Consider the following 18,038-nt stretch of genomic DNA (forward strand, 5'->3'; position numbering starts at 1 on the left):
TAATAACCTAACCTATTTTCTTCTTCAATCTATTGTAAGCCCTGCCTCCTCTTTTCAGTTTCCAAGTAAACTTTTTTTTTTCAGATTTTGTAAATTTTTACTAAGAGCAGAATTGGCTTTACACAGAAACTCTGCTGCACCCATAGCCCTGGTATGCTTCCCAGCTCTGCATTTTGCGCCGCCTCACCACCTCTAGTAAGCAAATGAAACAGCGAGGGACCAGGCGCTATACCTATTTCATCCTTCTCTGTCCTTTACATTACACCTTATGTTTTCATGAACAAACAGTTGCAAGCTGGACCCATGTTTTACATTTTTTACATTATATACCCCCTGATTTCTAAACTGCAATGGGCGGTATAAGGCAATGGCACTCATGACATGGCACTCACGGTCTGCATGGAGCTACCTGGTCATAGAAACATAGAATCATAGAATAGTTTGGGTTGGAAAGGACCTTTAAAGGTCATCTAGTCCAACCCCCCTGCAATGAGCAGGGACATCTTCAACTAGATCCGGTTGCTCTGAGCCCCGTCCAACCTGAGCTTGAATGTTTCCAGGCTTGGGGCACCTACCACCTCTCTGGGCAACCTGGTCCTGTGTTTCACCACCCTCATTGTAAAAAATTTCTTCCTTATATCTAGTCTGAATCTACCCTCTTTTAGTTTAAAACCATTCCCCCTCTAACATACTCAAGTATGTTAGAACTATTTAAAAATCACATGCAATGCTTTTCTAATGTTGCCCTTTCATGTAAACTATGGTCACAAACCACATGATTGAGCAAGGCAGAAATACCATTCCTACTAATATGTGCTTTTCACTATGAGAAACTGCATGATAACGTTTTTCAGTGCTCAACCTTAACTTATAACATTTTCTTATATTTTTTATTATTCAGAAGAAGATGTTTCCAGTGTCTGGAAAAATGCCGTGTGCTGTCTCAGACATAAAGGAGTAAGGCAAATAAACCACACTGGAAAAACTCCCTCTGTGATTTGCTTAAGTAACAATTTATGTGAATAGGAAATCTGCTGCTCATTTCAGTTAGAAGACAGTCACAGCCAAAAAATCCTATTATAAAGGCCGTATCATACAAATGTGGATTAGGAATTTCCCTAAATTCTATTTACAGAAGAAAGTGCTGGATGAAGATCCAGAGGATCTCTTCCCAGTCTATGGCAAGGTCTGTTTCTTACGTGAAACGTGTCTTTACGTATTTAATCTTTCTATAGTTATTTCCCCATCTACAAAAGGACATAATAAAGCTTATTTTTCTTTATAAAGTGCTGTGAACTCTATGAATGAGAAGGGCTATATAAAAAAAAAGTCACATTTTTATCACTACTGTTACTATTAACCTAAAACAAGCAAGAAGATTTGTCAAATTATAGGTTTAATGAAATAGGCTTATCAAAAGTAAGTAGTGACACTGGCAGAAAAGCCCCATATACTACTTTCTAAAGTTGGTCATCCTGACAAAAACAAGGCTTGTTTAATACAGAAATGTTCCTGATAAATTCTGGAACTTCTTTACAGAGCAAAAGCTTTGTATAATCCCTTAATAACGAGCAGAAGAGCAACGCAGGATGGACACTACCCAATTTAAAAGTTGATACGATTCAAGGGTCACCCAATCACAAGTGTGAAAACACGTCTGACACATTTTCCCCGCAGGAGCTCCGTCAGCACAGATGGCACCAACAACCTCTTCAACTGTTTTAAGTACGTGGAGAAAGAAACACCCTGGTTCAGATAAATCCCATCAGCACCCCAGCTGTTCAGGAAAAGCCATCGGGACCCCCCTGTAAAAAACAGGGGGCCAAACTCGGCATCGACAGGAGCAATGGGGTAAGGTAGTCAGAAGGTAGGCAGGGATGTTAAAAACTGCTACTACAAACCGCTCCACTGTGAAATCTTGTAGATGTACAGCCTGTAATTGGTTTCATAACGCTCTGCTTGCGCCACGTCGAAGAAAGTAGCTGAGAATATGTAAAACCAAGTGAGGAGATGTTGGTTTCACCGTTAAATTGCTGAATTTGGTAAGATAAGTGTACCTTCAGTCCCCTTAATATGTGAGAAAAGCAAATTTTTACACTTACTGAATCAAATTGTACACACTACACCGCTTTATCCTTCGAGTTCATTTTCTAACTAAGTTATGTTCACCACTAAATGCAGTCCAGTTTTTCATTCACGTTTGCACTGGCATACAGCAAACATGAATTCGGGCCGTGCTTTGTTGTCCTTTTCATGCCTAAAACCTCACTGAAATGCACAGCACAAGTGCAAGGTTTTCTACTTTTAATAATATATATTTTGTTGTAAAAAATATGAATCGCAATCAGAGGTAGGCAATATTTGGAAAAAAATTGAGTACATGATCAACACTATAGAAAAAATCCATAAGAAGATGTAAAAGTCTGAAAAGATAACATCTTCCTAATTCTGATAAGAATATGTAATTATTAATCCACACAACAACAACAACAATCATGAATGTTAAAGAACCTTCTACTTTGGTAAACTTTACTTCATACTTTGTTAAAATCCCTATTTCTCACTCCTGTAACATTTTCTTTGGGAGGTTCTCAAACTACCTCATAACATGCCCATGAAATACATCACTTATCTACTTTACAGATGAGAAAATCAAGCAAAGAGTAATTAATTCATTCTTCTAAAGTTGTAATCATCCCTAATACAGAGATCAAAGATACCCTACTGTAATTCTGGGAGTAAGGGAGCAAAACAGAGAAGCGAAGTTAACCTCAGTCTCCTCTCATGGTAAATGGCGGATAAACCTCCTTCTTGCAGGGTGCTAAGAAACCGATTTAAGATTAATCTCGTATCAAATATGCCCACCCCTCGCAAGGTTGTAGGCAGAAGGATGTGCCTCTAAGACAAACGAGGAGCTGCCATCCTACAATGTCGCTGGCTTTGCCACTTGCAATCAGAATGACTAGAAAATGGTACTTAACTGCTAACTTAAGTCTGCAGAGAGGGACGGAGGTTGTATGAGGCAGATTTGGGACTGAGAATAAGATCGTGTGACGGTGGGAAAAACTGGCTCCTTCCAAAATACTGAGCTTCTCCAATAAGCTGGAGATTAAAAACAATGCTGCAAAATAACTGATGATTTCATCAAATGTACAGAGAACTCGAGGCTGAAATGTCTATTTTGCTCGACAAGCGAAGCAGACATACTGAGAGGGAGTGAGCAAAATACATTAACTACAGACTTAGCGAGAGGGTATCAGAAAACATTCTGATTGTTCAGAAAACCTTCTTTATAATCTCAAAAGTGTATGCAAGGCAGTTAGGAGGAATCTTTGGCTGGCTTTTCTTGCCAAAAACAACTGCAGGTTGACAAAAAGTAAGCCCTATGGTGGACCTGCATCATCAGCACACACAAAAACTTGTATTACCCCAAGGAACAAGTCCACCATCTTCAGAAACCTGAGGGATATGTTTTTGGTAGCCACTACATCCAAAGGCAGTGGTTAGATACTATAATCAAGGCATAACCAAGGCTTCAATGAAATGCAAATAAAAGAGCAGTAAAAATTCAGCTTTGGTCTAGGAAAAAACCCACCACTATTCTGCATGGCATCACTAACATTCAATATAACGTTTGAAGGCTTCACAACATGCCAGATTTCTTTACCGTCACGCTTGATGTATAGTACGTTCCATCTTAAAAGCACCCACAGATGTGAAGGGATGTTGCCTGCAGGACATGCGACCAGGGAAACCCAGCAAATTGATTGCAACACCAAAAAAAGCAGAACAACTGGCCTGGTAGCAGCCCTGCAGGAATAAGCCTGGGAGCTACAGGGAATCAGAAGCTGAATATAAACCAGCAGCATCATATAATGACAGGAAAGGTACCCGGAATGTCTGAACAGGAGCGGAGCCTCTAAGGCACGGACAGCTATCCCTCAGCTCTGTTCAGCACTGGTGGGGCTGCTGGGCAGCTATTCCACAGGGACATGGCTCCATGGGAGCGAGCTCATGGTCTGAATGACCAGCAATCTAGAAAGCATGATGTAGACTTAGGAAAAGTTTGGAGAAACTGGAGCCATCCAGTCTTTGGAGGAACTGGAGTCCGCATTTCTGCAGCAGAAGACCAAAGAGACGGAACAGAACATGAAAGACAGCCAGAAAGCTGAGGAGCAGCAGCTCTGCTGAACATCTGCGGTGAACAAGGTGGGAGACAGCAGGCTTAAACAGCAGCAAGGATGCTTCAGGTTAGACCTTAGGAAAAACTTTCTAGTGTAAAAGCTGATGAAGCACTGACAGGGGGTGCTTAAATGAGAGGTGGAGACTTTTTAAAAGGAAGATTAAACAAACATCTTGCAAGAAGAACGTGAGTACACCTGACCCTGCTTGAGGCCAGGAGGCAAGACGAGGTGACAGGCCACGGCCCTGTCCAAGCCTACAGAGATGTGTGTTGCAGCCCTGAGCCTCTCCATGGGGCCACGCAGAAGACACTGCAGAAGAACAGAGCTCACCCAACTGACGTAGGACAATAAAGCAGACACGCGCCCAGAAGACGTCCGGGTACAATGACAAAATTCTAAGGCCACATAACAAACCTCAAGACCAGAAGCTTACTGAACATTTTTTCTCCTTTTCCTTTTAGATTCCCTCCGTCCCCTGCAATTTTAATATAATTCCAGGAATTTGAAAAGTATGTAAAAATACATTCCTACAGCTATTTTCTCCATACTACAGGTTTAACAGTGAACTCTGTACAATGCCTTAAAACTCTGAAATAACTTGTCATCAGCTCCATCCACTTGTGCATTTCATTTTTCCTCTTACTAGCCTTCCCACCCTGCTCCTACTTTCTTATTTTCTTTCTTTTTTTTTTTCTACACTACGGAATTATAGCAAAAAGCAAGATAAACAAAGATGATTAGATGAAAGCCACAAGCTGAAGTATGAGAGATTTACTTTATCCTTGGTATCAGCAGAGTTAAATACATCAGGGAGGAATGAGGTATATTGATAGCTGAAAGGTTTGTTCACTTGAGTTCACTTCTACAGCAAATTTTCTGCTAGATCCACTTTTGAGAAAGTCAGAATGTAATAAACAGAGTTATTCTCTGTAGGGTTATTGACAAGAAAAAAAAGAGTTATAAGTAGTATTGATTTGGGGTGAAATGATAGAACGTGACGATCAATAGAGCTTAGGCAGATATAAAATAGAGGGAGTCACACAAGTCATGACAGGATTATTACAGGAGCCAAATCCTGGTATCAGCTGAGGAAAGGAGGATGCTATAAATTAGATCCAAAATGTAAGCCGTGGATTGCTTTATAGAAGAAATAACCCTAAATTATTCATTTTCACTTTTTAATATGTGAGAGAGTTTTTATTTCAGCATATTGTCACTGCTGTTTTTCTAAAGCTTTTGAAACAAATTCTTTCCACCTCCATAGTATTTTCATTAAATGTCATCAAAGCCCTTTTCAAATCTCTGAGAGAAGTATGATTATCCTTATTTAACAGATAATGAGAAGATAGAAGGAGATTGGGGCTACATTTTCCAAAGCAGTCAGTAATGCCGGGTGCCTTCTGTCTGGATACGCAAATCCCTAAAACGAGAGTCCTACAGACACGAAATTTTCAAAGGTCCCAGGAAACCACAACTTTGGTCGATGTCAACAGCTGCTTACAAATTCTCAAACTCTGGGTCACAGCCTGGGGAGCCAAAAGCTGAACCTTCACAGCAAGCTGTGCAAGCACAGTAAGCTCACTTACAGATATAACAGAGCCTAAAATAGGAGGAATCCTAATTTACAGTCCTCTGTTCTAATTACAAAACTCATTAGTTTTACCACCGGAATGACTCAGGGTGAAAAAAAAACAACTACCATATATTCTACCACATGAAAGATCTGTACATTTACCGGTATTTATATAGTACCTAACTTCCGAGCACAACAACACTGGGAAATAATAGCAGTAACAACTTAAAAAAAGCAAGGAATATTTTTCACTGGTTATTTTAACCATGCACAGTCATTCAGTGTATTGCCTCTTCCTAGACTCTGGAGAAAAAAAAAATCTTGAAAGATCCTAAAATGCCTTACAAATGGAATTTGATACAGAATTAGTTACACTACCAAGGTGAAAGGCAGCGGTGTTAATAATGATCATCATCACACAAGAATTCATTGCAGGCTGTGATGAAAACTACTATGTTCAAGGGAGACATAAACCATATTTTGAAGAACCTCTTGCACTAATCAGCTAAATAAATGCCAACAATCAAACTGCAGGATATACACGGCCTCAGGGAGGAGAGGGCCTTTGGATCATTCTCATTTTTATGAATGGAGGCATAAGAAGGAGGTTAGTGAAGGACAGGAGCTCACACAACTCCAATTCTGAGGAAGGCACAGGACAGGCAGAACGGCATCACCACGCTGAAACGCGAGCTGGCCAGGAAACCAAGGGTAACGCAGTTGCAGAAAAAAAAGCTATTGATTTCTAAAGAGGGATTCGTAGAGACTGCAACAGTTTAAAAGCTTGTTTAGCTGGAATCACATTTGCAGTCACGGGATTTCTATTGGAAAATGGCATTAGAGCCTCGAGATAGAAAATTAGGACTGAATCACATCAGGAGAGGATGGACAAGATGACCTCTTGAGGTCCTCTTCAGCTGTATTTCTGTAAGTCTATGTTCAGTGACAGAAAACACATCTGGATCGGAGCTGCTTGGGCTTAGGCATTCAAGTTGGAAAATTTTGGCCTAAGTCTTTGGCATGAGAAGAAGCCCATGCAGTTTTTATATTGGACTCTGTCTGCCATTAGTGATGTGATTCAATCATAAAATGGCTTATTCCCCCAACACAAATATACAATACCATCCCGGAGTAGAAATGTGAAGCTGCTCTCATTATCACAGCTAAGTTCATTTTACAGCAAAGCAGTTTACTTTAAGACTTTTCCAGCAATCCAAGTCTAATTATGGAATCAATTTAAAGCAATTTTGTAATTAAATGTACCTGCTGAAAATATCTCACAGGCTCAATAATTTAAAATGATAGTGTAAAAATGTAATTAAAATGAAAAAGGCCAAATAAGGCTGGGTCGTTCCTCCACGAGGAGAGTGCTGAAGGACGTTGCGTTTTCAGACCCAAATCGCCTGCTTCCTCCCCAAATTTCCGCCTTCCCCAGCCGCGTGGGGATTTAGCACCAAGAGTCATCTGAGAGACCTCTGAGTGGACCGCGGTGGGGAAAGGCTTTTCTTCTTTTTTTTTAATAAAAAAATACGCTCTTTCAAAATCACGCTGTACTTACATGGAGCTACTCCTCCCTAGCAGGGACCGGGGTGAGGTCCCCCCTCCTCCCGGGGGTCCCCACGCGGGGAGCCAGAGGCTGCTCGCCCCCGCGGCGGGGCATGACGGAGCGGCGCTTCGCTCCCCTCGGAGGGCGCCGGGCGCAGGGGGAGGAAGTTTCCCCGCTCCCCCCTCCCCGGGGCCGGGGCTGCAGAGGGGGCGGCAGGGGCAGGGGGTGGCTCGGCCCGGGTGCCGGGCGGAGGAGGGGGCCGGGGCAGGGGCCGGGGCCGCGCTCACTCACCGCCCGCCGCCGGCCCCGGGCCGAGGCTCAGCGCCAGCTGCAGCCACAGCGCCGCGGCCAGCGCCCGCCGCCGCGCCGCCGGGAGGGCACCGCCGCCGCTCGCCTGCTTCCCATGACACATCTTCTGCCCGCCAAAGGCATCCGGTTCGCCGCCGCCTGCAACGAGAGACCCGCTCCGCCTCGCCGGTGCCCGGGGCTCAGCGCCGGCTCCGCGGGTCGCCCCCGCCGCCCCCGCTACCCTCGGCGCGGCTGCCCCCGCACCGCCCCCCGGGGCACGCACCCGCCCGCCCCGCCGCCCTCCCGGCCCCGCAGCTCCCCCGGCCGGGCGCCCCCGCGCTGCCCCGCCGCACCCCCCGCCCCCGCCGCCGCTACCTGCGGGGACCCCCCCCCGCCAGGGCCGGCCGGCACCTCCGCGGCTGCTGCCGCCGCCGCCTCCGCCGCTGCGGCTCGGCAGCCTGCCGGGGCCGGGCGGGCGCGCACAGACACGCACAGACACGCACACGCACAGCCCGGCACACGCAGGCAGGGCTGGCCCTACCTGGGAGGGGGGCAGCGGGGAGCCGCAGCGCGCACCTGCCCGGCCCGCCCGTCCGCGGCCGCGGAGCGGAGCGCCGCCGCGGGGAGCCCTGCGCTGCGGGACCGCCGGCGCCCAGCGGCAGCGCGGGCAGCCCCGCCGCGGCGCACACGCATGGCAGCCGCGGGCAGGGCTGCGGCGCCCCTCCGCGCTCGGCACGGCGCGGCACGGCGCGGGTGTCCCGCCGGGTGGCAGCCGGGGCGGGGGGCTGCCGGCCGGGAACACAGGCAGGCGGGGGGGCGGCTCTCACTGCCCTGCTCCGGGAACGCCGGAGCACTTCCACGGGCAGAGAAACACGAAGTTAAGGCTTGCAGTCCTGGTAGTTTCTGGTCGTTTTCACTTCAAAAGGGGGTTCGTGATGGGCAGCTCTCAGGGGGCGTCTTTGAGATGCCCTGTGTTTCATCAGGTAGGCAGAACGTTAGGTATGAGGTACGGTTTATCAGTGCCGATGCCAGTGCCGCATCATTCACAGTTCGTGGGAGCGAGAAGGTGTATTACAGAGCGCTGTCACCCGTCAGCTGCCGTTGGGGAAAGGCAGTATGCCCAGGCCTGCCGGCTGAAGCAATTTGCCTGTTGGGAAGCAGCACCCAACTGGATTTAGTCAATCTGTGAAATTCACTGCCACGAATCACTGAATCGGACACTGTCTCATGGCTTAAACAGCAGTGGTGTAACTCTGTGTTTCCTGGTGCCATCTACAGTGCGCTGAGTTAGGGATATTGCCCCTTTACCCTCAACCGGGCATTGCAGGCCTTCCCTGGCTCAGAGGCAGCGGAGGGTGTCCTTTAACTGAGGAGGTTGCAAAGACGGTGTTTGTGAAGCAGATTAAGGTGTGCGGCACACACCTGGGACACCGCGAGGGGAAGAAAACTGGGGACAAGAGAAGACACATTTGTGACAAAACATACCTGGCCTCAATGCAAAACCATACCCAAGGATACATGGGCTCCTACTAACAGCATGTGGAAATAGCAACAGCCTGATGCTTCGAAGTTAATAGTCAATATTGATAAAGTTATACGTACAGCTGGTGTTGCTTGCAAATGTCTCAGCTACCTGATGCTGTCTCCTCCAAGTTCAAACTTAAGGCTATTCAAGAGGGATTTTAGCGCAGATCAGTGCATCATGTGTCAGTTCAAAGAGCAGTGGAAGAGCTTTCTCTCTTTACTCTCCCCCAGAGAAAATGGGCATCTCCGAGTGAAATACAGGTCTTCCCTTAAGAAAGGAAAAGTATGTGGCTCAAGTGTTTTATCTCTGAGATACCTTTGCTGCTCCTTTTCAACAGGAAAATTTGGAAACTATAGAGCCTTTTCACCCAAACACCATTTCCTGACCAGGTGAGTTTTCACCTCCCCAGTCCAGCCCAAAGAGGGAGCTCCGGTTAGTAATAGCTCTCATAAGCTGAGCAAAGACAACACAGGCACAATTACATGATAGAGATGGTTCTTCTGAGGCAATAAGCTGTTGGCTACTACAAGTGGCAGGACAAAGCAATAATGCAGCAATTCCTATTATCTGTAATAATGTAATAGGAGGATCTTTATTTTTATGTCACTGGTTTGATAGCTTTAATTTTTGAAATCAAAATAGCAAAAGATACTGTCCCTAGCGAGCTGGCGCTATTCCTGTTTTGCACTGATTAAAATGCAGAGTGCTGGCTGCTAAGTCTGTGTTCAACGTGGGTGGGGGCATTACACCCAGATATATACTGGCCTCCCGAGGAGGAAGAGACGAATGAAATAATGTCCATCAGCATTGATGGGTACTACTTAACCCTCGTTACTGCAGTTTGCTCCTTTCCCCGCCTGTGTGTGGCTGTGTTCCTGATGCCGTTCAGCCTGAGGAAGGACAACCAAGCGCTCTGGGCGTCCGTCAGCCACGCCGGGTGAGTGGGAGGAAAGCACCAGGAAATCAATGTTCGCTTGTGCAGCGGCCCTTCTTCAAAATCTTAATGAATGGTAAAAATTCACCTCTCGCCGAGCAGCGCGTGGATGTAGGATGTAAGAAGGAGAGGGCGGCTGAAGGGCCGGGGGGGCTGGCCCCCCCGGGGGTGAAGGAGTTTGGCGGGCATCCCTCTCAGCCAAGAGCAGGGAACGACTCCTGCAGCCCAGGAAAGCCCAAACCAAGTCAGGAGCAGCAAGAGGTGGAGGAAGACGGAGCCTGAGGCCAGCCTGACTGCAGAGAGGCAGAGGGGAAGGAGCTGCTCCGCTTTCCCTTGGACTTTGTTTCTGGAAGGGGTAGATTGCCTGAAGGGCTACAACAGCTCAGTGACCAGAACTGACATCTGTAATCAATTCTAGTGCATCCCCCTGAGCTGAAGTGGGGCCAGAGCAGTGATCGACGGGCTGGACCTGAAGCTCTGAGCTGCTGTGCACAGCACAGACTGTAAGCTTACACTGCACAGACTGTAAAATACGGGAGGATTTGTCCCGTGATGATCCCCCCCAGTGTTTCACAGTCATAGATTTTGTGATCTTGTGCCTTCCCACACTTGGTTGCCCCTCTGGTATTTATTTTAAGCAAGTTTACAGCCATGCCTCAAACCTGTAGGGACTAACTCTGAATTGCCTCTGGTGAGGGTAACCCCTCAGCAGCACTGGCGCAGATGGGCTGGAAACAAGTCAGGGAGATGACGTGACGATTTTTTTCTCCGTACATCCTCACAGAGATGCCTCCATCTCCCCACACTGCCGCTATGGCTAAAATTGCCTCTCGTTAGCAGCCATCCCCCAGAATGAAGACAAAAAGCACCAGTGCTTATCTGCACCCACCAAAAGCAGATTCCTGTTGTTCAGGCACGTAAACATCGAGGTGGTGCCGGTAGCGGGGGGACATCTCCGCTTCCTCGCAGTGGGTCTTGGCTGCTGCCATGTGGTGAGAGGCGTTTCTGGCCGGCTTCTCCCTCGTCGGAGGGAGAGGGCTTCAGCTCCCCTCCAGCTGGTGCGCACAGCAGGCTCCTGGCTGCTTCTAGCAAGTGTAGGGTGGGCATCCCAGCTAGATTTTGGCTGTTTGTGGGTTTACAGCTTATCTGCTCCCGCAGCTTCATAATGTTCTTCACGAGTAAAACATTGTTCATATATTTGAAGTTACAGGATTTTATTTTCATCTTGCCATACACACTCATCTATTTAATTTTCTTATTTTTATCTTCCCATGCACACTCATTTATTTGATTATCTTATTCTGAGATCCATGCTGGATAAAAGGCTAGATTAAAAAATGCAGCTAAATGCATCCAACCCAAAAAGTGGTCCCTCACTCCAGGCCAAGTGACAAGAGCAGTCACATTGACTCTGCTCGGGACTAGAGAACATGAAGACCATGCCCACCCTACACAGCATTTGACCCTAAGTCCTTAATACAACATCATCATTTTCTGTGTGTGTGTGTGTGTGAAGGTGTAGGCAGTGCTGTTCAAAGCATCCAAGACAACGCGAGAGCCTGTGCCATCGCCAGTCCGCGTGGTGCTCCCGCAGCGTGAACCTGATGGTCGGTGTTGCACAGCTGGTGCCACAGCATAGAAGAGTGCTCAAGGATGCTCAAGGATACAAAGCCAGGACAAAAGGAGGGGAGAGGGAGCCAAATCTGGTGTAGTCTTATTCACACTGCTTACGGGGAAGGTCTCTGGACTAAATTATTTCCAGAACTGCAGACAGGTATTGTTTCAAAGGGAGCAAATTCGTTCACTCCAAAAAAGAATGTTAATTCATTCATAGGGAATGAATTAACATGAGGACAATCTGGGACCAAGACCTGTGAGCAAAAATAGGGTAGACACACCCAAAGAGCTGCTCAGTATCTAAGGTAGGAGCCAGATGGAAGGAAGGCTTTTAAGTCCAATTTTGCAATACGTCTCTCCTCCCATAACTGAAACAGCTATTTCTTAGCCTGGGATATTCCAAAATTCATTAGGTTCTTCCCTTTTTACCTGAAGCCTTTGGACACCCACGATTGCAGTTATTCCAGCAGTGTCCCATGCTCAGCAGCTCGAGAGCCTGAGCCTGTCCAGGACGAGGAGACACACATGGGGCTGCGTGTGACCTGCACCGTCGGGGCACTCCTCGACGCCAGCCAGCTCAGGCTTTCCACAAAGCAAACTGCGTGCAAACTAGGTCAGACTAACGTGGTTCTGCCCACGTTTGCTGGACAACATAACAGTTAGAGCTCTCATCCAGGAACTGGGAAACCAAATTCCTCGGTCTGAAGGAGCTCAAACCTGTACCTCTTTGCTTTTGTCAATGTACAGACACTATAGACACTGAAGCTCCACCTATATAAGTACATTAAACAGTTCTAGGACACCAAATCTCATTTCTCTGTATTTTTAAAATGTTGTCACACCATTAACTTGGGCTACCTAACACTCTTCCAAGCCTGGTTCAGGAGACGCTACGGGCCAAAGACTATTCCCCGTAGGTGGTTTGTGTACAGCTTCTCAGTTTCAGAAAGTAAAGAACTTTAATGGTATGGACATCAACCACCCTGTTCCGGTTGGCCTCACTTCATGAGAGTGGTCATCGGCACCTTTAATTTGCTAGCAAAAATGTAACGCAAAATGTTGGGCACTGTGTCTTCGTGTGATTAAGTATTTTTAAATTTTATTTTACCTATCAGGATATTCCTTCTCCATATTTTACCTGCTCAAAAACAAGGTCACAAGGAATTGTCCTAGTGATGTGGCTGTTGGGTAGGTAAGTTTCGTTGTTTAGTTAGATTCTGGCAAGGGTGAAAAGGGTGTAGTTGTGATTGTAGCTGAGGGTAATGAGAGAATTTATTTGTGGCAGGGTGAGAGTGTAACGCAGCCATCAGGGCAGGTTAGTTGCAGTTGAATGAGTATAGGGGTGGTCAGTCCATGGGGAAAAGAACAGCTTAACAGTCTGCAATTAATTATTTTAAAATATAAAATGGCAATGACTAGCACTGAGATTTGGCTGGCAGAACATCCTTCCAGGCTGTAAGTACATATTGTTGCAATGCATCCTCCAGACCTCCTGGCCACAGACCAGCTTCCTTTTTCGTCGGCCACAAGGAAGAACAATTGCTTCCCAGCCCCCCAGCCCACAGGTATCATGTTGTTAAAGACAATTCTGCACGTACAAATACGAAAAATAGTTCAAGCATCATCCAATGAAATGCAGGGGTGTGCTAAGGGCAGTTCTGCATGCCTTGTGAGGCACAAAACTATTAAGGGCTAGGATTTAATAATGACCCTGTCGTGTCCTTATGGCAGATAATAGCCTAAGATATATGATATTTCTTGTATTCTTAACAGTCTCAAGTTTTCGAACATTTTCAAACAATCATGTGACTCCACTGATTTTACCCCTCTATAAATGAGGTAAGCCATTCAGGCCATTTTTTCATACCTAGAGTATGCTATATTTCAGTTTTAACTTAGAAATATTAATGAGCCTAGATTTCACAAAAATAAGGTGTGCATGGGTGACCTGAGGAGGCATGCATATTAAACCATGTAAGAATACACAGATGCTTTTCAAAGAAAGCTTTTATCTTCTTAGGTGTTAATGTTGATGTCTTACTGTTAATATTGAGGAGTAAATGTGTTCCTGAGTATTTTCCAATCTATTTCCAAGTGTGCTTTCGTCCCTACCAGAGCACACCTGGAGACCCTCCTCTTCATCGTGACATTGCGTTTTCTTGACTCTGCAAGAGGCTACCCCCACACCTCTCTGGGTAGATTTGTATTGGAGATCTTGATTTCATCACTTCAGTTCATCCCTGTCTAAAAAGGGCAGCTTTCTTGCCTACGTCTGCCTGAAGAAGGTGATTGCCGTCCATTCAGTAATTGCAGGGATTGCAGGAAAGCAATTATTCTAAACAGAATACTTTAAGGTGATTGCTTAGAAGAGAGGCTTGCCTCATAAGTGTGCTTTCAAGAACAGGTATGCAATTAGGAGAATAATTATTTTGATAAATTCTGAACCACTAACAATTATGATGGCTCAAGAAAAGCAGCCCTAAAATAGTTGGGTCCTGATTCTGCAGATGTTAAGAGCTGGCTGCTTTCAACTCCTACTGAATTCAAATGAGAGTTAAAGGCATTCAGTTGCTCACAAAGTCAGGATTTCAGAAGAGGCTTTCCCTTCCTTAAACGTAATCACTCTTGTTTGAAGGGGGAGCACCCTGAAGAAAATGATAGGAATATGAAAGGAGGATTCTTTTTCCTTCACTGAGCCATTAGCACCGACAGCCATAAAACCACATCTGGGAGCAATACACAAACATTAATAACCAGCCATCAGTGTAGTTTTACCAATTAGTGCTAATTACATTTCATTAGAAAAACTGGCAGCATAGGGAGGGTGGAGTTTGAACTACTTTTTTGTTTCTTACTGACCTACATAACTAATAAAAAATTTTAATTAACATAAAATTATATTCTTATTTCCATCAACATTGTTTAGAGAAGATTACAGGAAAAAAATTATACCTGGCTAACACGGCACTTACTGGGAGGTTTGTTCTTCAGCTCAATGCATCGAGATTTTTGTACTTTTCTGATTATAGCCAAATTGTACTTGCTACCAGTCCTGTGACTACATTTGGCACTTGCTTTCCATTAGACAGTAATTTCCAGCAGAAGAATGTGAAGTGAAACAATTCCAGGACCTGAAACAATTTAAATCAGTTATGGGTGCTTTTCTTTTCATCCCACTGGACAAGAAGAGGCTAGCAAATACAAAGTGCAATATGCAGTATCTGATTTGCAACACCGTTCTGAGCATGAATAGTATTCATCACCCTTAAGTATAAACTCATGATTAATTTTTCTGTGCCCATAGCACACTTGACACAGTTGATTTCCTTTGTATTATGTCACCTGAAGTTCCGCATAAGAGGACTCAGCGTCTTTCACCTCCAGCTCACAAATTCATTACTCACTGAAGGTCGGTCTCTGTGAATTAAGGTGCCCAGCCCAATCCATTTTCCCACTGGAAGTGTTCCCAAATCACACTTTCTGGCCCTTTTCACCAGTTCGGCAGAAGCAGCCAAGAGCAGAATGAGGAGGCACACGTTCGACTTCCACCGCAGCGTAGGGGTGGGCAGCACGGCCCATTACATAGGGAACCGCACAGGGACAGCAAGAGACAAATTCCTTCCTACCACTGCCTGAACTTACAGCTACAAGCAAGTCCCTTGGACTCAGCTCCCCCAAAAGGGCACTTAAATTCAAAATTGCAATCTCCAGACCCTTGCTCAGCTGCAATTTAACTCAAAGGCACTTCACTCTTTCTTAGAAAAATTTCCCAGGGGTTCGGGGGTGTGTTTCTGGGTGTGGGCTCAGCCTCGGCAGCAGGGATCTTGTGCTTGCCTAGGAAGCGGTGTACCTCCGTGTGCTGGATTGAGAGGAGCGTGTAAACTGGCAAGATGCTTCCAATAAGACGGGTCTCTTTCAAACCAGAAGGGACATGCCTTCCCTTGTCCAAACCGAGCAGCTGAGCTTTCCACCCCGGTGCAGAAGAAATCTGCTTCCACGGCCCAGGGGGATTCACGCCCTTGCATCTCATGTCTCTGCAGGGTTTGTGTAGACACAGTGTGTTTGCCTGGAAGCATTTAATTAACCATGTAGGAAAGTAAAAAAATGTGCGCTACCTTTTTCCTCACATAAAGAGCAGCTTTATATATTCCTTCAGGACACAAGGAAAGAAGAAGGAGGAATCGGAGTGGAGTCCCCATGAGAGAGGAGAATGAAAGAGCTGAAGCAGATGTGTTCACACATATTCTTTGAAAGGCTATGGCACGAATCGAGCTGCTGTTTGAGAATCCTTCCAGTGCAAATACCCGTACCTTTACAATCCTGAAAGCAGAATAACAGAAAAAGGTAAAATGTCACAATTTTATAGCACTACATAATGGCTTTCTAAGTTATTGAGATTTTTTGTGTTGGGTCCTAACCAAACACCATGCAAAACCTTAACTTCATAATGCATGGTCAAATATGAATTCGGTAAGAACTGATTTACATGCATCTTATATATTCCATATCTATGCATTTTTATGTTTCTCGATAGAGATACAGCAGTTTGTGTTAGCCTCATTTCGTGGCAAAGCCATGCAAAAGCTATGAAAGGATAGTTGCGTCATTATTACACTAGAATTTTTGTAACATTCTTTGGCATCCGTTCTGATGCACATATTAAAAACCACAGTATCAAGTTGCAAAACTTTTAGAAAAATCCGCAATGTAAAGCAACAGCCATATAGTGTGAATTAGTGCAGCTAGAAGAAGGGGACAAGAAAGAAAAAACAACTAGGCAGCGCTCAGCGTTAGCAGACTTTGAAGAAGCAGAGATTTGGATCTGAGCTCTTCTCATATCTAATTTCCATGTTTATTTTCTACTTTTTTCATGTAGCCACAAAAATAACTCGATTCAGCTATAGCCACATTACCTCTGAGTTGTGCCAATTGTATCAGCTGTTCATTTGGCTTTCAGTCCAGGCAACAGTCCAGGTTCATTCAGGTTTCTCCCTGCATGTGATCCTTTTTTCATTTTTGGTGCTGCATTTTTGTAGTTGGGTATCTGTCAGCTCTTATCAGGTGAGATGATAACAAATCTAAAGCTGTCTACAAAAACCATGATCACCATTACTGCATACTGTTGCCACCCTGAAATTCATAGCAACAACAGCATCAGCTTGAACTGAAGAGAGCACTAAACTAGAGCAGGTTGGATTAGCTATTCTCCTTTAGCAAAAAAAACCCTAAATAAATCAAACCGAAAAAACAACAAAAAGAACATCAGCAGTTCTTAAAGGGGGAGGTGCCAGAAGGTCAGGATAAGTCCACACCAGCCCTGCTGGTACGTGTCAGGGTGTGTGACTGTGGTGGCCGCCCCCCCCCTCTGTAGTCCATGGAGGGGAAGCTGTGGGTGGAGAGCCACTGGGCAAGTGAAGGGAGGAGAGAGGGGTGAGGAAAAAAGGGCATGGTCGGAATTGGGGTGAGTTACCCTGTGACAATCTGTTTGGGATCAGAAGACATGAGAGAGCGCGCAAGACCTCTATAGCCTGGAGAAGGAGAGGGCAGCAGTCTGCCAATGACACTCTGCATGTGACAACAGCGTGGATCGGAAAAGTCTCTGAAACGACTTTGCCTTCTTCTTTTCTTCATGTTCCTGCCTTCTCTGCACAAGGTCTACTGCACCCTCCAGGGACAACAGCTCCCCAGAGCAAGGGCTGAAACCCTACTTAGCCACACAGAGGGAGGAGTTCTGTCTTTTTTCTGAGTAGGATGACTTTCAGGTATTTGGATCCCCACGGGAGCTGTCTAATTCTTCATGCTTGCTAATGAAAAGCGAATCCATCCAGGGCTATTCTTCATCAACAGGTTAATTGTTGTAATATTAATTATTCCTTTTTATTAAGTTTAGTGCCATTTAAAAGCTTTGCCCTTCTTTGTAATTAGGTGTTAAGGTTATATTCTTTATATGAGGTGATTGCTTTCTTTAAAGTGTAGAACACAAACTGAAACATAAACTAATTTCTCTGGTATAGCAATGTCAACACATTTTTGGTGCATAAAGCAGCAGGTATTATATACATGGATAGGACCATGTATGGTGATGATGATGGCAAGAGCTTCAGATGACAGGCTGTCAAAATCTAATGCTAATTAGATCTTAATCTGATCAGACCTTCTATGTGTCCCTGACCATTACATTTCTCTCAGTTGCCCCAGTATATTCTGTGTGCTGGAGCGTATTAGGGTTTGGTTAAACCTAAGTTTCCAGAAGGGCATCCAGTTGTCTTGTGGCAGTTTGTTCAAACAATGAGTTACTTTCCATGTGAAAATAAGATCCACAACTATCCAACTTGAATTTGTCAACTTCGGCTCCCAAACAATGATTTCTC

At 45.4% G+C, this 18,038-nt stretch overlaps 1 protein-coding gene across 1 annotated transcript in view; it reads right to left on the reverse strand.

Annotated features, from left to right (window-relative positions):
- SUSD4 (sushi domain containing 4) overlaps positions 1–11,039 on the reverse strand; it is a 77,174-nt gene extending 66,135 nt beyond the window's left edge. Inside the window, exons 1-2 of the mRNA XM_075147931.1 lie at positions 10,940–11,039; positions 7,595–7,750 (exon numbers count right to left, since the gene is read on the reverse strand). Of these exons, the coding sequence (XP_075004032.1) occupies positions 7,595–7,750; positions 10,940–11,039 (256 nt within the window). The remainder of the gene's footprint in view (positions 1–7,594; positions 7,751–10,939) is intronic.
- Positions 11,040–18,038: the final 6,999 nt, after the last annotated feature.

The sequence above is a fragment of the Calonectris borealis genome, chromosome 3, assembly GCF_964195595.1.
Source record: "Calonectris borealis chromosome 3, bCalBor7.hap1.2, whole genome shotgun sequence".
Classification (NCBI taxonomy): domain Eukaryota; kingdom Metazoa; phylum Chordata; class Aves; order Procellariiformes; family Procellariidae; genus Calonectris; species Calonectris borealis.